Below are 22,604 nucleotides of genomic sequence, written 5' to 3' on the forward strand. Positions count from 1 at the left end.
GCAGCGGCGGCGGCAGCAGCAGCGGCGGCGGCCTGAAGAGCCCCGGCGGGGAGAGTGAGCGAGCGGCTGGCGGCAGCAGTTGTGGCGGTTTGGCGCGTCGCTGGGCGACCGTGATCGCGCGCCACGATGCCGGCGGTGTCGAAGGGCGATGGCATGCGAGGCCTGGCCGTTTTCATCTCCGACATCAGAAATTGTGAGTGCGGCCGCGCCGGGGCCTGGGTTGGGCCTGCGCGGCGCCATTCGGGCCGTTACGCCGTTGCCAGCGGCTGTTGTGACCGTTGCGCCGCCCCTCCCCCCGCCGCGGGCTGCGCGGGGCGCTCCCGGCTCGCGAAATGGCGGCGCGCCCCGGGGGGCGGCGCGGCGCTGCCGCCGCGGGCTCCGCGCTCGGCCCGCGCGTTAAGAAGGGAGAAAACAGTATTAATAAAAACAAAATGATGCCTTGAGGAAAGGGAGCAGGGAGGGGTGGGAGTCTGCCGTTATTGCCGTTTGCAGGACGCGGAAGTGGAGCTGGCGTGAAGCCGTGAAGGGGCGGGCCGGGCCGGGCCTCTGCGGCCCTGCCGCAGAGCTGCCCGCGGCTCTGGCGGGTGCGTTTGGGCCGGGCTCCAAACTGCCCTTCGGGGTTGGAAGGGGAGTGACGTACCACGGATGGACCTTTTCTGGCTCCGGGATTTGCGTGCCGTGTAATATTAATTTGAGTGGAGGACCAGAGTGGGTGATGTGGCAGGAGCTGCCTGAGGAAGGGCTAAGGTCACAGCGCTGCCGAGGTGACGCGGCCTGGTGTTTTGACCATGTCTGCTGCGCCGGGTGATGTAGGGCTGCGTTGAAAGCAGTAGCAACCCAGCACCCTCCTCGGCAGATGGGAGTGGGTTTGGAGAGTGCTTTACACAAATTATGATGATCCAAACAGGCTTGTTCTGGGATAACCAGACTGGCTTGGAAAAGCTTCCCTTGTTTTATCTTCAGAAGGTTTCCTGGCAATGGCTTCTGACTTCTGTCAGACTGGGCCGAAAGTGGTACTGATAAGCAGACTAGTTAAACTAGGTTAGTACAGTGTCGTTAAACAAAATTTGGGTGATATAGGCTTTGAGACAGGTAACCAGGGACTCCACCAGTAAAATTTCCGTTTTTTAATCATTTTCAAAGCAAATGTTGTCCCCATGGGTGTGGTTTCTTGTTTTGGAGACCAAATTTACAGGTTTATCAAATTTACAGACAAATTTACTTTGAAACTTGTTTCTTCCCGTCCTTCAGACTTCACTGTTATGTTGTGTATGAGAATAATTCTAAAATATGTATCAAGTCAAGGTTAGTTGAATGTTCTTGCGCTTTGGTTGGACCAGCTGTTTACTGAAGATGGTCTTGTGCTCTACAATTCTATGTAAACTGCATGTGTAACATAATTTCACATGATACTGCTTCATTTAACATTTGTTGCTGTTGGAACTTCCCCATATTTTTGAATGACTGTGCTCGCTCACTAAAAGTATAACAGCTTATTTTTATGTATATTTTTGTTTCTTGCAGTTGGAGAATATGTTTCACTACTCCCTCTGTCAATGGAATCCAATACAAGTGAAACACTTGGGCTCTTTTTATCTTAGACTTACAGATAGTGCAATAAGAAGACTTGATATAATGAGTTTTTAAAAATAAACTACTCGTTGCCCATAAATTTTTCCAGTACGCAGCTAGCGCAGGAATGCTGATAGAACAACCACATCTATATCTAGTTTGGAAGAACGAGCATTTCCGCCTCTGAGTGGCAAAGATGCATCTGGTTTGTGAGACACACAGGTCATTTAACCCTTACATAGTTTTACTAGCAGAGCTGCAATTGAACTATTTGGATACCGATTTGGAAGCTGTTCCTTATAGTGGAGATGAAGAAGATACAGAGTAATTATGGCTTCCAAGTAGCTGTACCAAAGTGAGTAGTTTGCACTAATGTAGGACATACACCATTTTCTAATAGTTGTTCAATGGCATATGAATTATTTTCTTTCAAAGCTACTCCAAAGTTGTTGTCAACTAATCGAGAGCTGGGGGTGCTGAGTATGATACTCAAATGCACTTAGTCGCGCTTTCTAGATACTCCCTGCTTTGCAAGCATAATTCTTAGCTTAAGCTGCATCTTCTCCATTTTGAGGTGGAGAGATTTAGTGACACATTGATGTACCTGCTAGCATCCTGTATTTTTCTTCACTTTGACTTTGTTTGGACTTGTGCATTTTTTATAGTACTGCTACTAGTGTTGGAAGGTTTTTGTTAGTTTTCTTACAGCCCTTTCAGGTTATCAGAATTAACAGCTGAAACACTGCAAAGTCTTTAAAAGAAACAGCAAAGTTACTGGATTTGTATTATATATGTTGCTGAAAAATGTTGATACTGTTTGTCATCTGTGCTCATGTGGGTGCACAGTGTGTGCTTCAAAAGTAGCAACCTAATTATCCATTAAGCCTAGGTTATGTAACTGAAGACGTTTTAGTTTTGGAAATACCTAATATTCTTGCATCAAATCTTGCATGTATACCAACAATGTCTGCAGCACTGAATAATATAACATTCTTTTACAAACTTATAAAATCATTAATTTGACAATCATGCTGGCTTCATCTCTCTCTTGTCCTGACCCGTTATATGGCTCCAAATAAAGCATGTTTGACAGCAGTTTTCAGTGCTTGCAATTCTATCTAATGGCAAGTAAATGAAGAACTAATATTGGCAGTCTGTCTTTAATAGTTAATAGCAAGTTATCACTGTGGCTCAGTAGGCATATCTATAAACTTGACTGTCTTGTGTACTTTTTGTTGAATGCTTTTATGCCATATGTTTTAAATGCTTTGAATATGCAAATTTTCAATATGGTTAAAGAAAGTCTATTTAAGAAAAGGTACTAGCTCTGCGAAAGTGTGTAAAGCTTTTGCTACCAGTAGTCTGCTGACTTAGTTGCAAACCATATGAAAAGCTTCTTATACTTAATGGCTTTGCTAGTCTAGGCTTTGTAGAGCTCTAACACTGCCTTCTTCCAAGTGAAGAGAGTTCACTTTTTATTCTTTATCTTGAGCAAGTATAAAAGGAATTTTAAAAACTGAATGTTAAAAACTGAATAGTATAAGAAACTGAATTATCCAGTACTTCGTAGTAACTCTTCAGAGTCTTGTTTCAGGGCAAGTTCTTGTAGGTTCTGTATTTTTTGCATCTAAAGCTTCTGGTGGAGATGACAGAAGGGTGAAGAAGAAAAGTGAAAAAATCTCCTTTAGATTCCTGACAAATTGTAAGTAGGTAATACGGACTTTTCTAGACGCCTTACTTGGCTACATTGCCTTGACATATATGAAATAGCCATTTGATTATATTTCTAGACCCTGGAGAAGAAAATGGAAGACTATAACTGAAAGCTAAAGTAATGCACTTAGTTAAGGGATTTAACTTAGCCCAATGAGACAACAGCAAAACTTGACTGTACTGTAAAATAAATTGTTGTGTACAGATAGCAGACCTGGAAAGCTCAGGTGGTCTAAGAAGGACTGACATCTGAAAAGATCTTTGGCTCTTCTTGGGTACCTTGTGAACCAATAAATGATGAGAAAATTGGCATGTGTTTTGTATGTGAGTGTATAAACTCTTGGAAGAAAAATCCTTATTCCTTAAAGTCGGTTAAATGTATTTTGTCATCTGTACTAGACAACTGTTAAAGTAAATTGATTACGCAACATGATGCTTTATAAACTCCATAATCACCTTGGCTGCAAAATAACTAGACTGATTCAAGGTTAATAATGGCTTTGTGCTCATCTGGGTCTCAGTGATCTCTCAACTAGACAGTTCTCTTACAACAGCAGTATTACTGTATGTTCACCTTAATCAGAGAGAGAGAGATAGTTTTCACTACGTTATGTGCTGTTTCTAATCCCAACCTCCTCTGTAACGTCAACAATCATCTGCTCTTGGATTGATGGGATGTGCTTATGCAGAGGCAAAACCTGGTTCTGCCACAACTTTGGAGAAGACCACTCATGTTGTTGCTTCTTACCTTAGATGACTGCCTGATGTTTTTAGTGGTACTTTAAAATTGGACAGGGCAGGAGCGGTTTCCTTTAGTCTATTTTTTGAAATGTTTTTTGTATCTATTTGAAGAAACTGTTCCTGTATCATTCTCTTTAGATATTCTTAAAAGAAACCTGGTGCATATTAAAGAAATGTATTTCTTCTCTGAGAGTTTAATGCGTTAATTCTTCTTTGTACTGGCCAAGGAGGAGAGCTTGGCCTCTTGAAATGCTTAACCTCAGTAGCTTTATTTCAGTGGATCTGGACACATGCATAGGGTGAAGAGCATTGGGCTATAGGAGAACAAGTGTATGGGGAAATAAAAGTGCACAAAACCGTTCAGATTGATTTCACTTTTGAGTGGATAGTGGATATCACATGCATGCCCCTTGCACATGATTCACTCTGATTTAAAATGATAAATATTTGCCTATTTAGAGGTGTTTGCTCTTGCTGAGAAAAGCCACATGGTGAAAGAAATATCACCTAGTATGATTGGAGCTAGCACAGTTTGTTTTGGTGCTCTGCATCAGTGATGTGGGTTTCAATGTGGAGTTAGCTCTCTGAGGAGCAATGCACCAGCTTTTGCCATTTGGATGGAGCATAATTCTAAAGTAGGGTTTGCATTACTTCTGTAGACAGTCGACATTGTTATACATCTAAGTGCATAGACCACATGTCTCAAGATATTTGAAGGGGGGTTGTGTAGAAATTGATTTGTTGTCCTATTTCTTTTGCAGTACTGTATCTATATTTTTCCAATACAGCTACTTTCCTTTTGTTTTTCAGCATCCTCAAACTGAGAAGGTACTCAGATCTGTAGTATGCAATAGTGAATTAGTATTTGCATCACTTATGACTGCTTGCAGAAAAGTGATTTAAGGAGAACACAGGTAGCATGAGATTAATCTGAGGGGGAATAGATTTTCTTAAAAAAAAAGTGCCAATTCATCTATCTAAAATTTCTTTTGATCCTTTCACTGAACTCAAGTGGGTTTGTTGTGCTGCTAGATTTTCATCCATTTGGCTGAGAAAGAGGGAATAATAGACGCAGATGATAGCTGAGAGGTGGCAATCGGGTAAGGTCTTTCATGACCCTACCTGTGCAACTTCTGTTACATCATTTGAATAATAAAATACATCTGCCGTATTTAAAATGCTTTGAATAAAGGCTGCTGATGAGGAGTGGTAACAAAAGTTTAGAGATTGCTCTAGAGAATGTGACATTATCTGCTACAGTTTCTGCCTTTTAGAATATGCTTGGATAGAATGTGTTTGTTGTTGTTTGGGGGTTTTGTTGTTTTGGGGGTGTGGTGGTGGTGTTTTTTTCAAAGTCCCTGAAGTAATCGCATATAGAATTGTCAAGCTTGGAGATGTCAGGCAACCCTCCCAAACTGTTCTCTATTGTGTGAACCTAAAGTGAAAAGGAGCACAAGGTGACTTGTACTGCATCAGTGTAAATAATGCTATGCCTGATTGAAGAGAGTAACTGCATGGTATGGACATACTGGTGAAGAAAATGACAAGTTAAATGCTGATTCCTTGAGGAAAGAGGAAGAGCTACTTTATGCAATAGCCCAATGTACTTCTGCTTTTATGTATGCTCTTAGCTTAAAGCTTCCTTTGAAAAGAGCCAGTATCCTTTCATAACTAAATGGTAAGTAGGTATTTCAGTTGTCATAAAGCAATTTGGATATGACCTTTCAGTAAGCTTTCCCTTCATATGGGGATCAAGTGTTAATGCTAGACTCTGCTACCCACTGATGACTGAAAAAAAAAACTTTCACAGATTTGAAATGCAGTATTTTTCTTAATTTGTAATACTTAATGGGGAAAAAATCCATGGTAACATTTAACATCACTATACTCGCATTAAGTGACTACAATTAGAATATTGGCGTTTTGATGTTTGCAGGTGGAAACTGCTGTCTGCTCTTACATTTATTCCTTCATCCTTTAGGGTACAAGGAGATAATGAGGTGTTAGATTACATTAAACCCTATGACTCCCTACTGTTTCATGATAAGTCCCCTTATAGGGGAAAACTCTTAGGAAAAAAGTTAGTTGTGTGGATAGCTGTCCACTTTGTAATGCCCATTTTTAAATACGTAGTGTGATGAGTTCCTACTTGTGATCAATAGGTTACTGAAGTTTTCTATGATAGTAATGCATATGTAATCACAACAGAATGTCCAGATGAGTAACAAACTTGAGCGGTTTTTGTGTCTTCAAAGATATCTTCTTTTTTTTTTTTCTCCTTTTTCTTTTCCTTTGGAAGGTGGAGTGAAAAGAACACAGAGCAGTGCTGAGGGTCTAGAGCTGCTATCTGTTAAGAAGTATAGCCTTGAACTGATTACAAAACTGTATCTGTATATCTTGCTGAAGGGAAGCTAGTACAGCTTTGACTGTGGTGTCCCTCCCATCCAACTGACAGTTGGCTAAGATATTTCTAATAGATGCTAACGAAAGCCTAAAAACACAGGAAAAACTTAGCTCAGGAAACAGTGACATATTTTTTACCTCTGGTGTGTTTGACACCTCTAAGGAAAACCCATATGAAATAGGAAATACATAACATATCTTTGATAAGAATAGTTTCTACTTAAAGAAAATTTCTGCATTTTTCCCAAGTAGAGATTTGTAACCATTGCAGAGGGTATAACCATTGCAGAGGAAGCTGCTGCTCTTAGTATTGGCAGTATTTATAGATCTGCTTTCTTAAATGGAAAACTGAATGAAATTGTTGTATGTCTCAAAGGCCTATTTGATAACTCAATGTAAATAGTAAGACATGTTCTGTTAGACAAATGTCGCCAAGCTTGTATTCATATACCTTCCTATTCAATATACTTAGTATAGCATTTCTTTTTGTGTATGTTTTTCCCATATTGGTGTTGACACATTATTAACTGTTGAATAATCAAATGCCCTGCGTTTTACACAGGGCAACAAGGGCAAAAGGGTAACACAGTGAAACAATTTTACTTTATTTACAAATTAAATGCATTAGAAGGTGATCTCAGTTGTGGTATTTGCTAACCATTGACAAATTGGAGTCAGATGAGTACTAGGAATATCTAAACTATTGTAAAGACATTATTATTTTTGCTTTAAATATTGCCACCATAGTAATCTTCATTGAAAGACTTGCTAGTGTTTGAGCAAGACTGAACTTGAGTGTTTTTGTGGAGACCTGCTTAGAGCTGCTTCCCTGTTCCTTTGGGAAATAAATGTGTCAACTTTGTCAAAAATCTTCTAGACTGTAGATGGTTTGTATGTATGAAAGCCAAGTAGCAACCTCAAGGAAACTTCTGCTGTATATAATAGCTCCTCCCATCCAGATGCTTCTATGCAATTTACTTGAAGCTTGTGAGAGTCCCTCCTAAAAATACTGAAGTGGTTATATGTATTGTGGTTAAGGTATCCTCATTTTGTGGCCTATTTGAGTGACCTACCTGGTGAGAGGACTGGAGAGAGAAACTGATTAAGTTGAAAGAAGACCTGAATCCTAGGAGAGAACCCTGAGAACCTGAATTAAGAGGATTTCTGAGCAGTCTTTTGACTACTGAAAGTCTTTTTGGTGAGGCTTGAATAACCCAGATGTTAAAGGTCATAGAACAGTTCATTAATAGGCCAGAGACTTGATTTATGTTCTGGTATCATCCAACTTTTGCCTCAGAAATCCAACAGTCAGTAGAATCTGAAGTGCAATCCTTGCAGGAACCTGAGTGAACTTTAAAGATGAGCCTGGGTGTGAGAGGTAACTGCTTAAATAGGACAGATCACATACCTTCTGCAGCAGGAAGGCGGAAGAGTTAAGTTTACGGCCTAGCTCCCTTGGTCCAGTAGCTAGAGCCAGCCTTCAGATTTACATTCATTTATCTTCAAGGCAAACTAACTTTCACCTCCGATATCTGTGTGCTGCTACTGCAAGGATGGATAGCACCACTCAACTTCTTGTTTATTTTGTTTTAATCATTACAGACTTGTAGCATTTCTCCTTAATTGGCTTGGGTGTCCTTTGTGCATCAAACCTGCAGTTTGCACTTAGCGCAATGGCAAGTTAATCCTCCTGGTCTAAATGAGCCACAAGCAGCCCACTAATTCTGCCCTTGAAATATTCAATTAATCTTGCAAGTCTTCTGCCAAATTACTGTCATGGTACATCTGAAACACTGTCTACAAATGAACAGATTGTCAACATATCTGATTCCTGTAACTTCTTGTTCCTGCATTTTCTTATGCAGATTTTAATGTGAAGTTACTAATTTAGTTGAAGTTACTAATTTAGTTTAAGGTGATGTTATTCATGGAATATTGAAGCTCTGAGTACAGACTGGATTAATAGGGGATTAAGAACAGTAACCCTTTATTCTTCCAAAGAGCCCTGTGACTTGCAGTACTCAGTGCTCTGTTAAACAAGATGGCAATTGAAGATGAAAGAATACTGTAGACTGCCACACTTAATGAGGGCTAGAGGTAGCACAGTGGATAATCTGGCCAACTACTAAATATGAATTAATTGATGGTTAAGTGTCTCAGTACTGTGGCTGGATATCTGTTTGCTCAAGTATTCATCTTGAGTAAGATTAACAGAGCTATGGTATACTGTTTGTTGCCTTACAGCTGTGGCTTGTCTTCTGTCATCTGCAAAATAGCTAGCAAGCACTTACTGGCTTGCAGTTACCTCTTTTAACCTCTTATTATTATGGATATTTAATGAGTCCTATTAAACTGGAAAAACTTGAATAAGTGATATGGATATGCCCTAAACTGATGGGGGACATGAAAATCTTAGTATCTGTAGGTACTGTGGTTTAAGTGCTCTCCTAACCATCTGTTTATGTACATGATGACCATTGATGTCATGAGTCATCAACAGTGTTCTTACCTTCCTTAAGGGTGCTGAAGTGTTCTTGTGGTGGTAAAGTAAATGCACTTGTAGAGATTCTTCTACAACATGGCCAAGTAACGTTGAGAGAACTTGCCATTTAACACTTTCCAAAACAGGCTGCCCCCTTGGTAGCATAGAAAACTTGATTCAAATAGATGCATCTCTTGTCTGGCTGACTTGTTTGTTTTTCTTTCCCCTGTTCCTCTATGTGGAACAATGTGAAGCCACCCATTCCTGTGATGGATGATAATCTCATGTTATCATCTTGTAATGCTAACAATGAGTTAGAAGTCTGAATATGGCTATCGGGCAGTGTTACTGCTGGAGCGTTAAGAAACTTAGCTCAAAAGTTAGAGTTAAGCTGAAGTATCCTGTTATGTTACTGTCCTCAATCCTCAGTGGGACTTAATACCTAGTGTAGTAGTGCTACTCTACAACTGCTGTCTCAGATGTATATATTGTAGTTAGTGATAGTGCTGTGTCTGTTCTTCCTGAGCTGCTTTTTTTAAGCTAAGATTGTGACATTGCTAGAGAATTGTTTTGCCTGACTTCAAAATGGATATGAACATTGATTTGCTTAAACTTTATTTGGACCATTTTAGCTGAAATTTATAGGTGCAAAGAGTCACTTAATAGATGGAGATAATTGTGGGGGGAGGAGACAGACAACTGCTTAGTCTCCTCCTTTAAACTAATGGGAATAAATAGCAGATTATGCTGATTTACTTAACATTGCTGTGACTCATTCTAGGCAAGTCTGCAGGCTATTAAATGAATCATAGCATATTTGAATAGTTGCATTATTGATGTCAAGATGCTTGCTTTCTGAAGGAAACCAATGTAGTAAGGAGACAATTTATGGATTGATTGTGAATCCAGCTTGCATGTCTGATATGTGAAATGCCTTTGTATCCCCAGGGGAGGGGAATGATTGTTTTGCTGAGGCTGCCATCCATCTGCCAAAGGGTGCTGACTTCACAAATTCCTGAAGTATTTCCTTGAAGCTTCCTTTAATGCGCAGTTGCTTGCTTAGGAAACAAAGAACATAGTTTTTTGGAAGCAATTGATGGATAATCTAATGTGTAAAAACACTGCTTGAAAAACTTAGAGGGGAAGGTGATGTTGGGTTTAAAAAGAAGGCTTTAATCTATAGTAGATTAAGAAAGCTCTCTAAGGTTGATTGTGCTTGTCTGGTTTTCCCCCTTAAAAGAGGGGGGATAAAAACTCACTGGTTTTATCTTCAGTAGTTATAGCCAACCTTACTGAGGTTAGAGAAACAGTACTCTGAACCACCACCTGATGTATGTTCTTTTGATTTCAGGCAAAAGCAAAGAAGCGGAGATAAAAAGAATAAACAAAGAACTAGCAAACATTCGCTCTAAATTTAAAGGTAAGTGGCTGCACCATTCTAAAAACTGTACTGCTTGCTTTTTGTGTGACCCTCTCCTATTTTATGGGGAGACTTGTTTTGCTCTTACATACTTGGATATAGGTTTTTGGTTTTTTTTTTTTTTTTTTTTCTCCTTCTGTTTTGGCAAGTGAAAAACTAGAGGAATCTGTTAGAATAATTATTGAAAACAGACTGTGAACTAAAGAACTTCTTGACAGTCCTGTGACACATTGCCCTAATGGGCATGCCTGCCTTTATCACAGAACTGTGCTACTATCTGCAAAACTCTGCTTTTTCTAATGCTTTGCCACCCAACCTTACAATTACTTAGCTTATTTACTTGCAGAAGACTATGAATTAAAGAAATATGTGATTATCCTCAGCAAAACCAAATCTATCTGAAACCTGCTCATGCATGCTTTCTTTCTTTTTCTCCCTTACTTTTGGGGAATTACTGTGTTAGGTAGTCTTCTAGTAGAGGTAAGATGAAAACATATCTTATGAGCTCTTGAGGCTATAGGTCTTGGCAATTCCAATAATCAACAGCAATACAAATTTATTTCTATGAAACAAAGAATGTGCAGTGACTTTGCATCCTGGTGAACTGAGGCAGAAGTTAAGAAGTTGAGCAACATCTGATAAGGCCTGTAAAGTAGTTGTATGCCACGTGGTTTAGATGTCTGTGTGGCTTTGTGGGTTTTTCTTGTTAAGATTCTGAGAAGCAGTTGAGATATTCCATCATAATGCCTATGGTAAATTAAGTTTTCTGTTTAAATAGATTTAGGACTAGGTTTAGCTAGATAACATGTTGTGGTATGGAGGTGATGGAAGGGGTTTAGAACTTACTATCTTCAGAATAAACATGTTTGCCTTAGATATCTATCCTGCCTGTTTTTCTTTCTCATGGGAATACTTAGTGCTTTAACAAAGCCTGAAATAACTTGACTGAATTGCATAGTGATCTGTTGAGAGACACCACAATGTGAATATTGAAGGATGAAGTAACATGAAAATACTTTGATTCACTTCTCAAGCATATAGCAAAAGCTACTTAAGCTGTTTTAAACTCAGTCTCTGTATCTGGAAGGCATATTTAATGTCTAGTAAAGATCTTGCTTGGAGACTAAACTATATTTAAAAAGCTATGACTTTGTGTTAAACATTGACTTGGAAATGAAGAAGGTCACTCTGAGCATACAGCTGGAATTAGCAAAAAATTACTTTTGTATTCTATTTTCCATTGCACACTTGAACTATGTGCTGCAGTATGTGCTCAGTGTGCATGGATACTTCATACTCAAAGGTAAGCAATATCTACTTGGTCATTGTGATTGAGCAATGATTTAAGTTTTAGACTTGGAATTGAGTGAGGGAATAAGCTCTAGAATAGACTACAAAGCATCTCAAAGCTGCCCAAATTTAGCCCAACACCAATGTCTGGTAGAACCTTTGAAATGAAAAGGAAGTGAAAAATAATGTGACAGCATAGAGAGATGCTGAAAAAAAGGGGAGGGTGGTTCTGCCTTTTTTTCTTTTTTTTTCCTCTCCATGGAAAAATAGCCACGCACACAAAAAGAAACTTTCTCATTTATCTAATGACTGAAGTTACCATCTGGATAAAGTTTTTAAAATATGGCCTGAGAAGAGGTACCTTTAGAGAGACACCTCTCTAAATAACTTTCTAACTTTTCTCGCGTGTCCTGTACTTCATTAAGCTTGTTGCCTCCAAGCTTTCGTTGGTGCTTAAAAGTTTTTACAGGTTTCTGAAGGTGGGGGGGTCTTGTGACCCTTTTCAGTGCTAGTATGAGGGTGAATTATAGCTCCCTCTGGTTAGTATTTTTGAATGAAGACTGAAATGTTAAGTGAGATTACCTTGTCCTTGTATCTTTATTCTTCTCTTTCTAGGACTCTCTGACTGGAATTGGGAGCAGAATAAAATCTGTCTACTTTTATTTCAGAGTGAGGGATTTCTGTCTACAAGGATCTAAAAGTTAATGCTCGTATTATAATCTTGTCTAGGCTGCTGTTGCAATACAAGGTGAAAAATTGAAAAGCAATAATTTTCCAGTATCTCTTAGTAGAGAGACATAGGATGCTGCTGTAGATCCTGAAAAAATAAAAATTATAATTTGTACTTGGCTAAACTTTTAAGACAACTACAATTTGGGGAGCTGTTTCTTATCTGGGATAATTCAGGAATTTATAAGGAGAACCTATTTTGTTGGGCAGGGGTAAATGCAAAATCAATTCTGGACTTTATGCTACTGCAAGCAAAGGGATCAGGAAAGTGGTTGCAGAGGAAAGGCTAGCAAAGCTATGGAAAAAAGATAGGAAAGCCAACTTTAAGGTGAGTAGTTAGTATACATCCTTACTGGCTGGTAGGGTGCTTAACAGTTCTTGCTAACAGAGCAAAACTATTCCTTCAGCATGTTTTCTTACCAGAATTCCATAGGCAAGACAAGCTTTTTAGATTAATCTTAGCATGTGGAGAATAGTGAAAATGCATTCATAACGTTAATGCAGCAGTCCGTGGCTCAGTTTGTGGCAGTGGTTTTGTTTGTCTGTTCTTAAGTTCAGTGCCTACTTTGCTTCTGAAGTTCTACTGCGAGTTTGTAGTCTGACTACTTTTGTTCTCCATCAGAAACTCCCACCTAACCTGTTACAGTTGGCCTGAACAAATTAAGATGGTAAAAGGATTCTAAGTTTCCCAACTCTGCAGGCAAGCTGTTCTTCTGTGTCTCGGGTTTCTGTATTATGGTGCTCTGATTCTCCCTTAGCTGTCTGAATGTTTATTTAGCAGCCTGGAAGATGTAGCATCAAAGACGATCTGTTTTTGTTGGTCCGTATTGGTAAAACTACTTGTCTGACAGCAGCTTTATTTGCTGTCAGCTGTTGTTAATTTTTCTGCTATTAAGTTTTTTACTTAGTAGTGACGTTTAACTTTGCTTACAGGTATTTCACATTATTTTGCCTTAATTCTCCCATTGTCAAAAATAAGTTGAGGTTAATATCTATCCACAAATCTTACTGCAGCATCGATAACAAATAAATTTAGTGTTTTCAACAAGTTCTTTTAAATTGCAACACTTTTTTTTAAACCCTGTTTTGGTTGATGAGTAAACTTTAGTTTGTTTACTTGTTTATTTGCATTTCTCACTAAAGAGAGGGGAATTTCTGATCAGATTAATGTCATCAAACTTTACCTCAGTTTGAAGTGAGTAACTGTAAACCTAAATCGTGCGGAAATCTAAATTATGGAAGCTTCAACAGTCCAGGGCTGCTGCAGAACCTTGCAGCCTCCTGCATGTTCTGGCTTCCTTGGAGTGTGAGGGAGGTTTTATTGGGTCTGGTTGCCTCCCAGTTGGACTTAAACATGCTATCATGAATGTGATAACTAATAGCAAAAATGTTTCTAATGGCTCCGACTGTATGGATTCTGACTTGCAAGGATATAGCTCAGTTAATGTGTACTTATAGTCAGATTCTGTTCTTCAGATAACACACAGGAAGAAAAGAACAATGAAGAGCAATGGCCTACACTTCTTTCATAACTGAAATGAAACTTCATCCACTTCTTTTTTTGCCTTCCATCTGCACCCACAACACCTAACGGTTCTGTAAGCTTGCAAGAGCATGTTAGAAATAAGTGAATCAGTGAATTATTTGTGTACTGCAGTGGTCAATAAAGCCTTAACAAAAAACTAGTAATGTTTTCAGTGCTTTTACTAGTAACATGCTGTAAGTAGTGTGAGAGGATTAATAACAGTGGCAAGCAATTCAGTATTAGTCAAAATCTGTCATTCTTTGAGCCTTGCCCTGTGAAGGATATGCCAGCATATTTAAATCTGCCATTGTCACTTCTAAATGACTGCATAACGTAGAGCTAGTCTTTTCTGTTCTCTTAACGTGAATATCTCTAAAACTATAAGTCATTATGTCACAAAGTATAGAAAAATTAGGTAGTACTGTAGCTCTTGGCTCACTGAAGCAGACTAGTTCACCTAGATAGTTCTGTAGCTATGGTGTATACTAAGTTAAGCAGTGATGATAGTGCTGTTCATAAAAAAACTTGCAAAGTACTTGGCAACAGAACTTACAAGGTATTTCATGGCTTATATACAACCCCCTGTTTTTTTGCCTTTTTTATAAAAAGAATGTGTGTGTGCATATGTATATACACACACAGTTAATTCTGCTTCTGTGATTAATCGTAAGGCGAGGAAGAAATAATCACAGGAAACTTCAACTGCGTAGAGCCGTGAAATGGTCAATTTAGTGGAGTTACTTTCATGAAAAGTAATGTAACAATTTCAGCTGGAGTACCTTGTGTGTAGCACACTAAGTAGATTTAAACAATTCAGAATAAACATAACTTTTACTGTGCTCAGCCCATAATCTGAGTGAAACATCTTATAACGAAGTCATGCCTAAAGTTGTTCTTGCTCTTATGTAATATGCATGGATTTCAGGTGCAAGTCCTCACTTAACTGCGAGGGCAATTAGTTGATATACTTTGAAGGAAAATAAATTTTAACAGTATGTTTGGTAAAAATAGAGTTTGAATAGCTTGTGTAACTGTTTGGCCTTTAGAGTGTAGGGAGGTGATAGTGGTTATCTGTCTCCTGCAGAAGCTCTGTGTGGCTTGTATGCTGTGTGGGCCTTTGTTGGAGAAAGGAAATGTAGAAATGTCTACATTTTAGTGCTCCATTTTACTCTTGAGTGGAGAATGTTCAATTTAATGCAATTACCCTTCCCTTTGGGCTCTTATAGCCCTTCAGCATGCTCTGTTGTAATATGCCCAAACCCAGTGGTGTTCCCAAGATGTATTTCGATGCTCTTACAGACAAAGGTCCAATATTTCTTGTTTTGATTTTTCAGAAAAGTGAATGAAGGAGGTGGATAGCAGGTCTGTTGCCTGAATCATGTTTGAGGAAGCTCCAATTTGCCTTTGTACCTAGCAGTCTGGGATGAGGTTGCCAAAAAAGGCCATACTTTTTTCAAGCTGGTGGAATGTGAGCCTTGGATTTGGTTTCTGTACTCTAACTCAAAAGGAACAGAGTGCTTTAAGTCACTTTATCTTTTGTTTTAGCATGAGGAAGCCCTATCTCTGAAGTCAGTGCCCTTGACTGCTGATTCGAACACTTCTGCACAAACTGATACAAGATGCATGTAACAGGAAGGAAAACTACACTTGAATAATAGAGCAGAAGTTTTGGAATTAAGAATCAAGCCCAAGAAAAACATACTGTTTTCATTTAGATTTTTAGTTTGTAAGTTGTATGTGTCCTTTTCTGTTGTTTGTTTTACTTTTCCTCTCCAATTCTTGAGCTGAAGTAGAAGTCTGGACTTCAAAGTATTAATTTATAAAGGAGACCACCTAGCTTCTTGAGGGAAAACTAGATGATGTATTGGTTTTTTATTATTATTACTTTGATATCTCAAAGTGGAAATTCTTGTTTAGTAATGAAATTGTATGCAAAATATATACTGATTCTGCAGCCAGTGGAGGTTCTGTTTTCTCCTTGATATGGGTGCTTGTCTTTTCCACATCTGACATAAGAGCTTATTTTTCTTCTGTTTAGTTGATATTTTTTCTCCTTAGAGTAGCTGCTGCATTTAAGATATGGTAGCCTATCTTAGCAATTTTTAGTAGTGTCAATTAACTCTGTCAGTTAACAATGTCTCCAGGTTGCGTCTGGCTTGCTCTTGTTTTGCTAAGCTCAAACAATCCTTTGCTCTCCTGAGCTCTCCTTTGTTATTCCAAAGGAACCCCTTGTAAGAAATTCCAAAATAAGTCTGAAAATACCTCTTTTAAATCAAAGCTGTGCAGCAATGAATTGCTTTCCTGCCATGCTGCAAAAGCATAGTGAATCTTTCAGCACTTGCATTTAAAATTGTTCTGACTTGTTAGTCAGCAGGTGACTGTCAGGTTGTCTTCCATTTGTCTTAAATATGTGAAAGCAAAGCATGTCTTCATTGACAGAGCAAACTGTTGGAAACAGAACCAGTCTTCAAACATCAGCTGAGATGTAGCTGCTCTAGCAATACTCTGTTTTGATGGTGGTAGTGTAGTAGCTAAATAACAGCTTATGGTCTTGTATGGGTTTTCAGTCAAGTCTTTAATTTTTCACTTAGAGGATTTGGACAGAATTTCACTTTTATGGGAGAAAAAACAATTCTTCTCATGTCTTAAAAGATATAGATAGTTGTAAAAAAGCAATTCAGTATTTTTGTTGGTTTCTAAGCTACAAGGTCTTCTGTCAGAGTATTGCACTAGACTGCTATGACAACTGCATGAATAAATGTAGTCAGTGTCTGAAACTACAAAACTTAACCGAGGAAAGAAGCATTTTGAACACAAACATTTGAGGATATTGCCCAATCTATTGCAATTCTAAATGTTAAGATGTAGCTAGTCTTTGAGGAGCAGTCAACTGTGGAGGTTAGTGAGGCTAGACTAATCTAGTTGGTAGTGAGCTGTGCAGTAGGGTGTCTTTTTGTTGTGTTTTGTTGTTGTTGTTTTTAAGAGCATTTAATTAGATTAAAATGCTTTTCAACTCATGGATCAAGCTAGAGTCAGAGGTACTGCTTGGAGACTGAAAAGTTGGCTGATATTGGTGCTTTATTTCTTCCCTTTTTTTGAGGAAGAAGAGAGATTTCTATGTGAATTCCTGCAGTATTTACAGACCTCTACTCAAACACCAAATCTCTGGTAGATAAGGTGATCCACAGAAATGTGGAACTAATATCTCTGTTTTAATTTGTAAAAGTACCATTTGCTGATCTGCTGCTTGGAGTCTTTTTGCCCTCCCCCACCCCTCTGAAAAAGCCTGACATGTTTTCCAGGGAAAGGAAGTAGTCTGCCATGTGCTCGTAGTACTTTAAAAGTTGCTGACTCTTCTCTGAAGCCTTCCTGTTTCTGCTGACTTCATGTGCGCTGTTGGAAAATATTCACAAAAACACTTCTAAATGACCAAATTAGAAGTAATTGTGTATTACAGTAGAGACAGCATAGACAGGCAAAGAGGCATCAAAATCTCCTTATTTTCAAGATGTTTTCTTGGGAAAAGCAGTAGGTGCTTTGTATTTTTTTTTTGAAACCACATACTTTTAAATGAATTGACTTGTTAGTAACACTTCAAATAGAACCCTGTGTAAATGCTACCTGGAAGGGAGTAGGACTGCTTAAAAATGAAATCTCCATAACACATGGAAGGCAAGGCTACCCTTGCAGGTTCCTTGCAGGTTCCTTGCAGGTTCCTTGCAGGTTCCTTGCAGGTTCCTTGCAGGTTCCTTGCAGGTTCCTTGCAGGTTCCTTGCAGGTTCCTCTGTACCTTGGAATATACAGAGACATCTTTGTTACTGTAAAGCTGACTTTTCAAATTATAGCAAAATAAATGATTTAGAAAACAGGGTAATAAGATGATGTGAATATGTGCTGAGAGCTAAAAGTTTTTAAAGACAACTAGTGATTGTTACTTGGCTTAGTTTTTAAGTTTGCCTGGTAATGAGAACCTTCAGATTGCCATACTGCAGTTTAAAAAAAAAAAAAATTTATTTCTCCATCATAATCTGGCAAAGAACAGAACTGTAAAATCAGTACTTGAAATGTCCTTTCCTTAGGACAGGAAAAAAATATTTCAAAGCATCTACTTTGAAAAGCCTGTGTCACTTCCATAAAGAGCTGGTCATGTGCTTTGAGCTTGATAAGTGGAAATGACTGAACATCCCTTGCATATTTTTTTTTCTTTGGTAATGCTTCTTCCAAATAGGAAGAAAATATATTTTTCCCTAATCTGAATGTTCTACCCTGGTTCTCCTCATGTTAATTCAAATGTCCAATAAAGCAAACTCTATGGATTCTTTTTGCTACTAACTCATCAGGAAAATAGCCTTATGTCAGCAGACTGAAAGAAAACTGGTTTTAGGCAGTTTTATGCCAAGATAGCTGTTGTCAGCGTATCTTGTGTAGCAGGACTTTAGCATCGTGATTACTGCAGTAATGCTGATTCCTGTATCCACATAAAGTATTTGAGTAGCATGTTCTGGTTTCCATGACATGGGTCTGAATGTTGCTTTTACCTTAAAGCTGCTTTTATACTGCCCAAAGCTTTTTGTTGGCAACTGCTGTCAATGCCAGTTTCATATGTGCAAATTTATGTATTTATCAAGATAACTACTGTCTAAAGACTGAAAAGTCTGCAGGATCACTGTATTAAATTTCTAAAATCATATGCTAAAATTGCTGTTTGCATGCATGTAGAAAAATGGCAGCTTGAAAATCAAAGGCTGAAAAGAGAAAGCAGCCTCCTAAAAATGATGTAATTGCAGCCTGGAGGCATAAACATCATCTGCCTCTGCGCCAGGGCATTTTCTCCTAGCTCACTAGCACCACTGCACTTAACATGTAGTATTTGAGATAACTTTCATTCCTTCAAAACGTTTTAAGTTGAGCTGATAGGGGTGGGGTTTCTCTTAACCTTTTTCTTAGTCTTTCACACTGAATTGATTATCAGTAGGAGCTACAGATGCTTGCTTCTCTACCACTGTCTAGAGTGGATGAAGGGGAGACTTCTGTGCTGTTAAGGTTCTTAACTGTGTATTTAACTGTCTGCTACATGTATCAGAGATGAAAAAAGGAAAAGCAGAGGAAGGAAAAAGGGCTTGGAGCTTTTTTTATATATACACTATATATATGTGTGTGTGTGTGTGTGTGTATATCCCTCTAGGCAGCAGCTTCTACACTAATTTGCTTCCCCAGCTGAACTGACGAATATAGACTTTGATATACTGGTGCTCTTTGTCCTCAAGTAAGAGAGAGAAGAAATGTCTCACCAAAAGCATGCATTCATATTTATTTCCTTGAGGAGAAGGAATGATTTGCTTGATGAGCTGCAAGCTATTATAGTGTGTTGTGACTGGAGATGGAAGAAAATGTCTTAAAAGGCCTTGTTCACAGACTGCAAGAAATGCCTCTGTGCATCAGCATAAGGTCAAACCCTCGTGGAGTGTTTTTTTCCTTCTAAAGCTGAAGCACTGGTGAATTACACTTATCTTATGAACGCTCCAAAGCTGACTTGATAATCTCATTTTTATGTTTTTAGGCTTCGGAATGTGTTCGGATCATTCTGCCTTCTAGAAGAAGACCAACTGATTTGTTTCATATTGCTTCTACTTAATTTTTTTTTTTTTTTTTATTGTGGAGCACTTAATCTGCTAGGAATAGCATTCAGTCATAAGTAAAAAGATAATCTGCTTATAAAACTTACTTGTGTTGTACTAGCTCTGTAGGTTGGAGGCCCAAAAGCTCTGTCACTGTAGTGTTCCCACTGTATGGATTAGTGTTAGTAGTTGGAAAGGATCCTTTTCCATGATAAAGCTTGAACAGCTGGCTCAACAGGAGGACAGATACACAGAAGGCTTAGACCTGCTCTTTGATCAATATTTGTGTGCTTGCTAGGAAGTGCTGTGAGCTACCTGTGTTCCACAAGCTGAAATAAATATATATATATATATATATACACACACACATGTATATAGAAGTTTTTTAATTCCCAAGTGGCAAGTTGCTTGACTTGTCTGACTCTTGCTAGTGACAGCTTATGGTAACTTCAATGTTTAGCACAAAATGGTACACATATTTGTAGTCCTTTTAAATGAGTATTAAGTAGATTTTCCACAATTTATTTATCCCAGTCATTCACTCTATAGTTTCATAAATTACCTTTCCACTGAGATAATGGATTTGCCACCATCCTATGCTTGCATATATGGAATGATACTTTACACATTATAAAAACACAACAGTACAATTAGCTTTCATTTACCGTTAATTGAATGTTAAGATGAATGTTATATAAAATACAGTGACCTTAGTGAAATTAAGTTGAATTTATGAACTCCCACTTTTTTTCTCTCTCAGTGCCACTTCGTGCGTATTGCATCAAATGTCAGTCGTCATCACTAAGTAGGTCTCCATTGAAGACATACTGAGGTACTTCAGTGGAACTGTTTGCAGGGTGAAAGGCCTCAGACTTCACAAGGGCATCTGAAATACGGGAACAGCAGAGGCTTAATTGTTCTTTTTTTTCCTTGCTTTCTAGGTGACAAGGCTCTGGATGGCTATAGTAAGAAAAAATATGTCTGCAAGCTGCTTTTCATCTTTCTCCTGGGGCATGACATTGACTTTGGTCACATGGAGGCTGTAAACCTGCTCAGTTCTAATAGATACACAGAAAAACAAATAGTGAGTAAATACCACCTGTATGAAAGACAGGGCATACTGTCTAATATCCTCCCTTAGCTGTAAAATATGTACAGTGTCCTTCCCCGCCCCCTCCTGCTCAAGTTTTCCTTGAAACAAGTTTGTTTTGGATCTAGCTTGTGCTCAAAAACAGCACGTGTTTGTACAGAGGGTTTCTTGTTCTACTAAATGGCTCAAGAGGTTGTGTTCCTGTAGTGCCTAAATAAATTATGCTACTTGTAGCAGCTGAAACATGTATTCAGCCTAAAAATTATTTATTAAGAACCTGACCTGACTGTAGTGTTCAGGTAGGATTTTAGGTTTTATAGGAAGTCATTTAAGGAAATGTGCTTGCACCCGCTAACAAACTGCAAGCATGAGTTCCAGCGCTAGTTTTGTGCAGTGGCTAGCTATAAATTGAACCAGAATAAGGCAAGCAAATGTTAATTTTCAAAATATCCCCTTAAATCTTCCCAGCAAAGGTTATCTTTATCAGGTAGATGTAGTCCAGTGATGTCTGAATAGTAAGTCAGTTCTTGATTCCCATTCAGTTATTCCGTTGCTGAGAAATTACATTACAGGGTAAATGCTTAAGCAGGTTATGATCTGCGGGGCTTATCTCTTTTCTCTTAAAAAGTGATGGACTTGAGAAACACTAAACTGTATGCACTTACACTTCCCTCTTTTTTGTTCTTTTTAGCCTTTACTGTGGTATATTTCTGCCCATCCCTCCAGTACTACAGAAGACCTATGTATGCTCAAAGAATTACTTATGACATTAGCAGAAAACACAAACTAAGTCCAACTGAAATCAATTTTCCTTTCCTTTCTGTGAATCACAGGGGTACCTCTTCATCTCTGTACTAGTGAACTCGAACAGTGAGCTGATTCGCTTAATAAACAACGCGATCAAGAATGACCTGGCCAGCCGCAACCCCACCTTCATGGGGCTAGCTCTGCACTGCATTGCTAATGTGGGTAGCCGGGAGATGGCGGAAGCATTTGCTGGAGAAATTCCAAAAATACTTGTAGCTGGGTAGGTATGAGATGCCTCCTTCAAATACAAAACCATTAAACCTTTTAAGGTACTTGATTCATCAGGAGCAGCTGCATCTTACTTAGATGTTTCCAACCCTGTGTCTTGTAATGAAAAAAGCAGCAGTCTCTGGTAACTGTGGATGCTCTGGCATACTTGAGTGGGATTTAATGCACAATTGTATAAATAAAACATAGAAAGTAATTCTATGACTATACCTCAAATAGGCTTTTGTAGCTCTGTGTAACAATTAAGTCTTTTTTCCCCCCCCCATCCCTCCATTTAAAACTGTAGCAGTGAACATTTGGAATACATACATCTTGCTTTTTCACTCCTCTCCTGAAGTAAAGAGGAGCAATTAATGGATCTAAATATAGAGACCTAAACTACAAATCTCATGATAAAATGAAGCTGTTCAAATGATCAAGACATTCATCAGGAGTGGGCAAATGTTCTTTGTACAGTGAGCATTCTTGCTCCCTCCACTAGCAGTGTTGACTTCTCTGAGTAAGAGTAGCAATTTCTGTATAAAGATAATGCCTGACTACTTGTGGTTTAACTTTCCCTTGTTCTTATTAAATCTCTGTAAACAGACTTGGTAAAGGTTTAGAAATGTAGTTAAATGCAGAGAAACCTGTGCTTGCAGGACTATTTCATTTTGAAACCTAAAGCTTCTTAATAGCAGTTCAAAACGCATAATACTATTATGGTTTAAGTGCGTGTGGGTCTGTTTTACAGCAGGCTGTTATCTGATACTAATGCTGTGAAGCAATATGTTGTGTAATACATTTATTAATACTCTAAATATCAAGCCCTGGAGCTTTAAGGAAAAAAAAAACACATTTGTTTATGCAACTTTAATCTGACTTTCTGTGAACTATCTAAGCAGGGGACAAGGGAAATGGTCTGGTGTGATATCTAGGAGTTTCACTTGGATTTTGCCACTACTGAAATAGTGCCACTATATTGCCACATCTCAGTCAATTCCTTATGT

The 22,604-nt window shown here is 38.5% G+C and overlaps 1 protein-coding gene across 3 annotated transcripts in view; it reads left to right on the forward strand.

Moving 5' to 3' along the window:
* Window positions 1-111: 111 nt before the first annotated feature.
* The window catches only part of AP2A2 (adaptor related protein complex 2 subunit alpha 2), a 44,183-nt gene continuing 21,690 nt past the window's right edge, over window positions 112-22,604 (forward strand). For all 3 annotated transcript variants that reach the window (XM_026048576.1, XM_026048577.1, XM_026048575.1), the window contains exons 1-4: window positions 112-193; window positions 10,263-10,331; window positions 20,435-20,577; window positions 21,417-21,610. In XM_026048576.1, the coding sequence (XP_025904361.1) occupies window positions 127-193; window positions 10,263-10,331; window positions 20,435-20,577; window positions 21,417-21,610 (473 nt within the window). In that variant the 5' untranslated portion in view covers window positions 112-126. The remainder of the gene's footprint in view (window positions 194-10,262; window positions 10,332-20,434; window positions 20,578-21,416; window positions 21,611-22,604) is intronic.

Source organism: Nothoprocta perdicaria, unplaced genomic scaffold, assembly GCF_003342845.1.
Source record: "Nothoprocta perdicaria isolate Ctin4 unplaced genomic scaffold, notPer1 scaffold_552, whole genome shotgun sequence".
Lineage (NCBI taxonomy): Eukaryota > Metazoa > Chordata > Aves > Tinamiformes > Tinamidae > Nothoprocta > Nothoprocta perdicaria.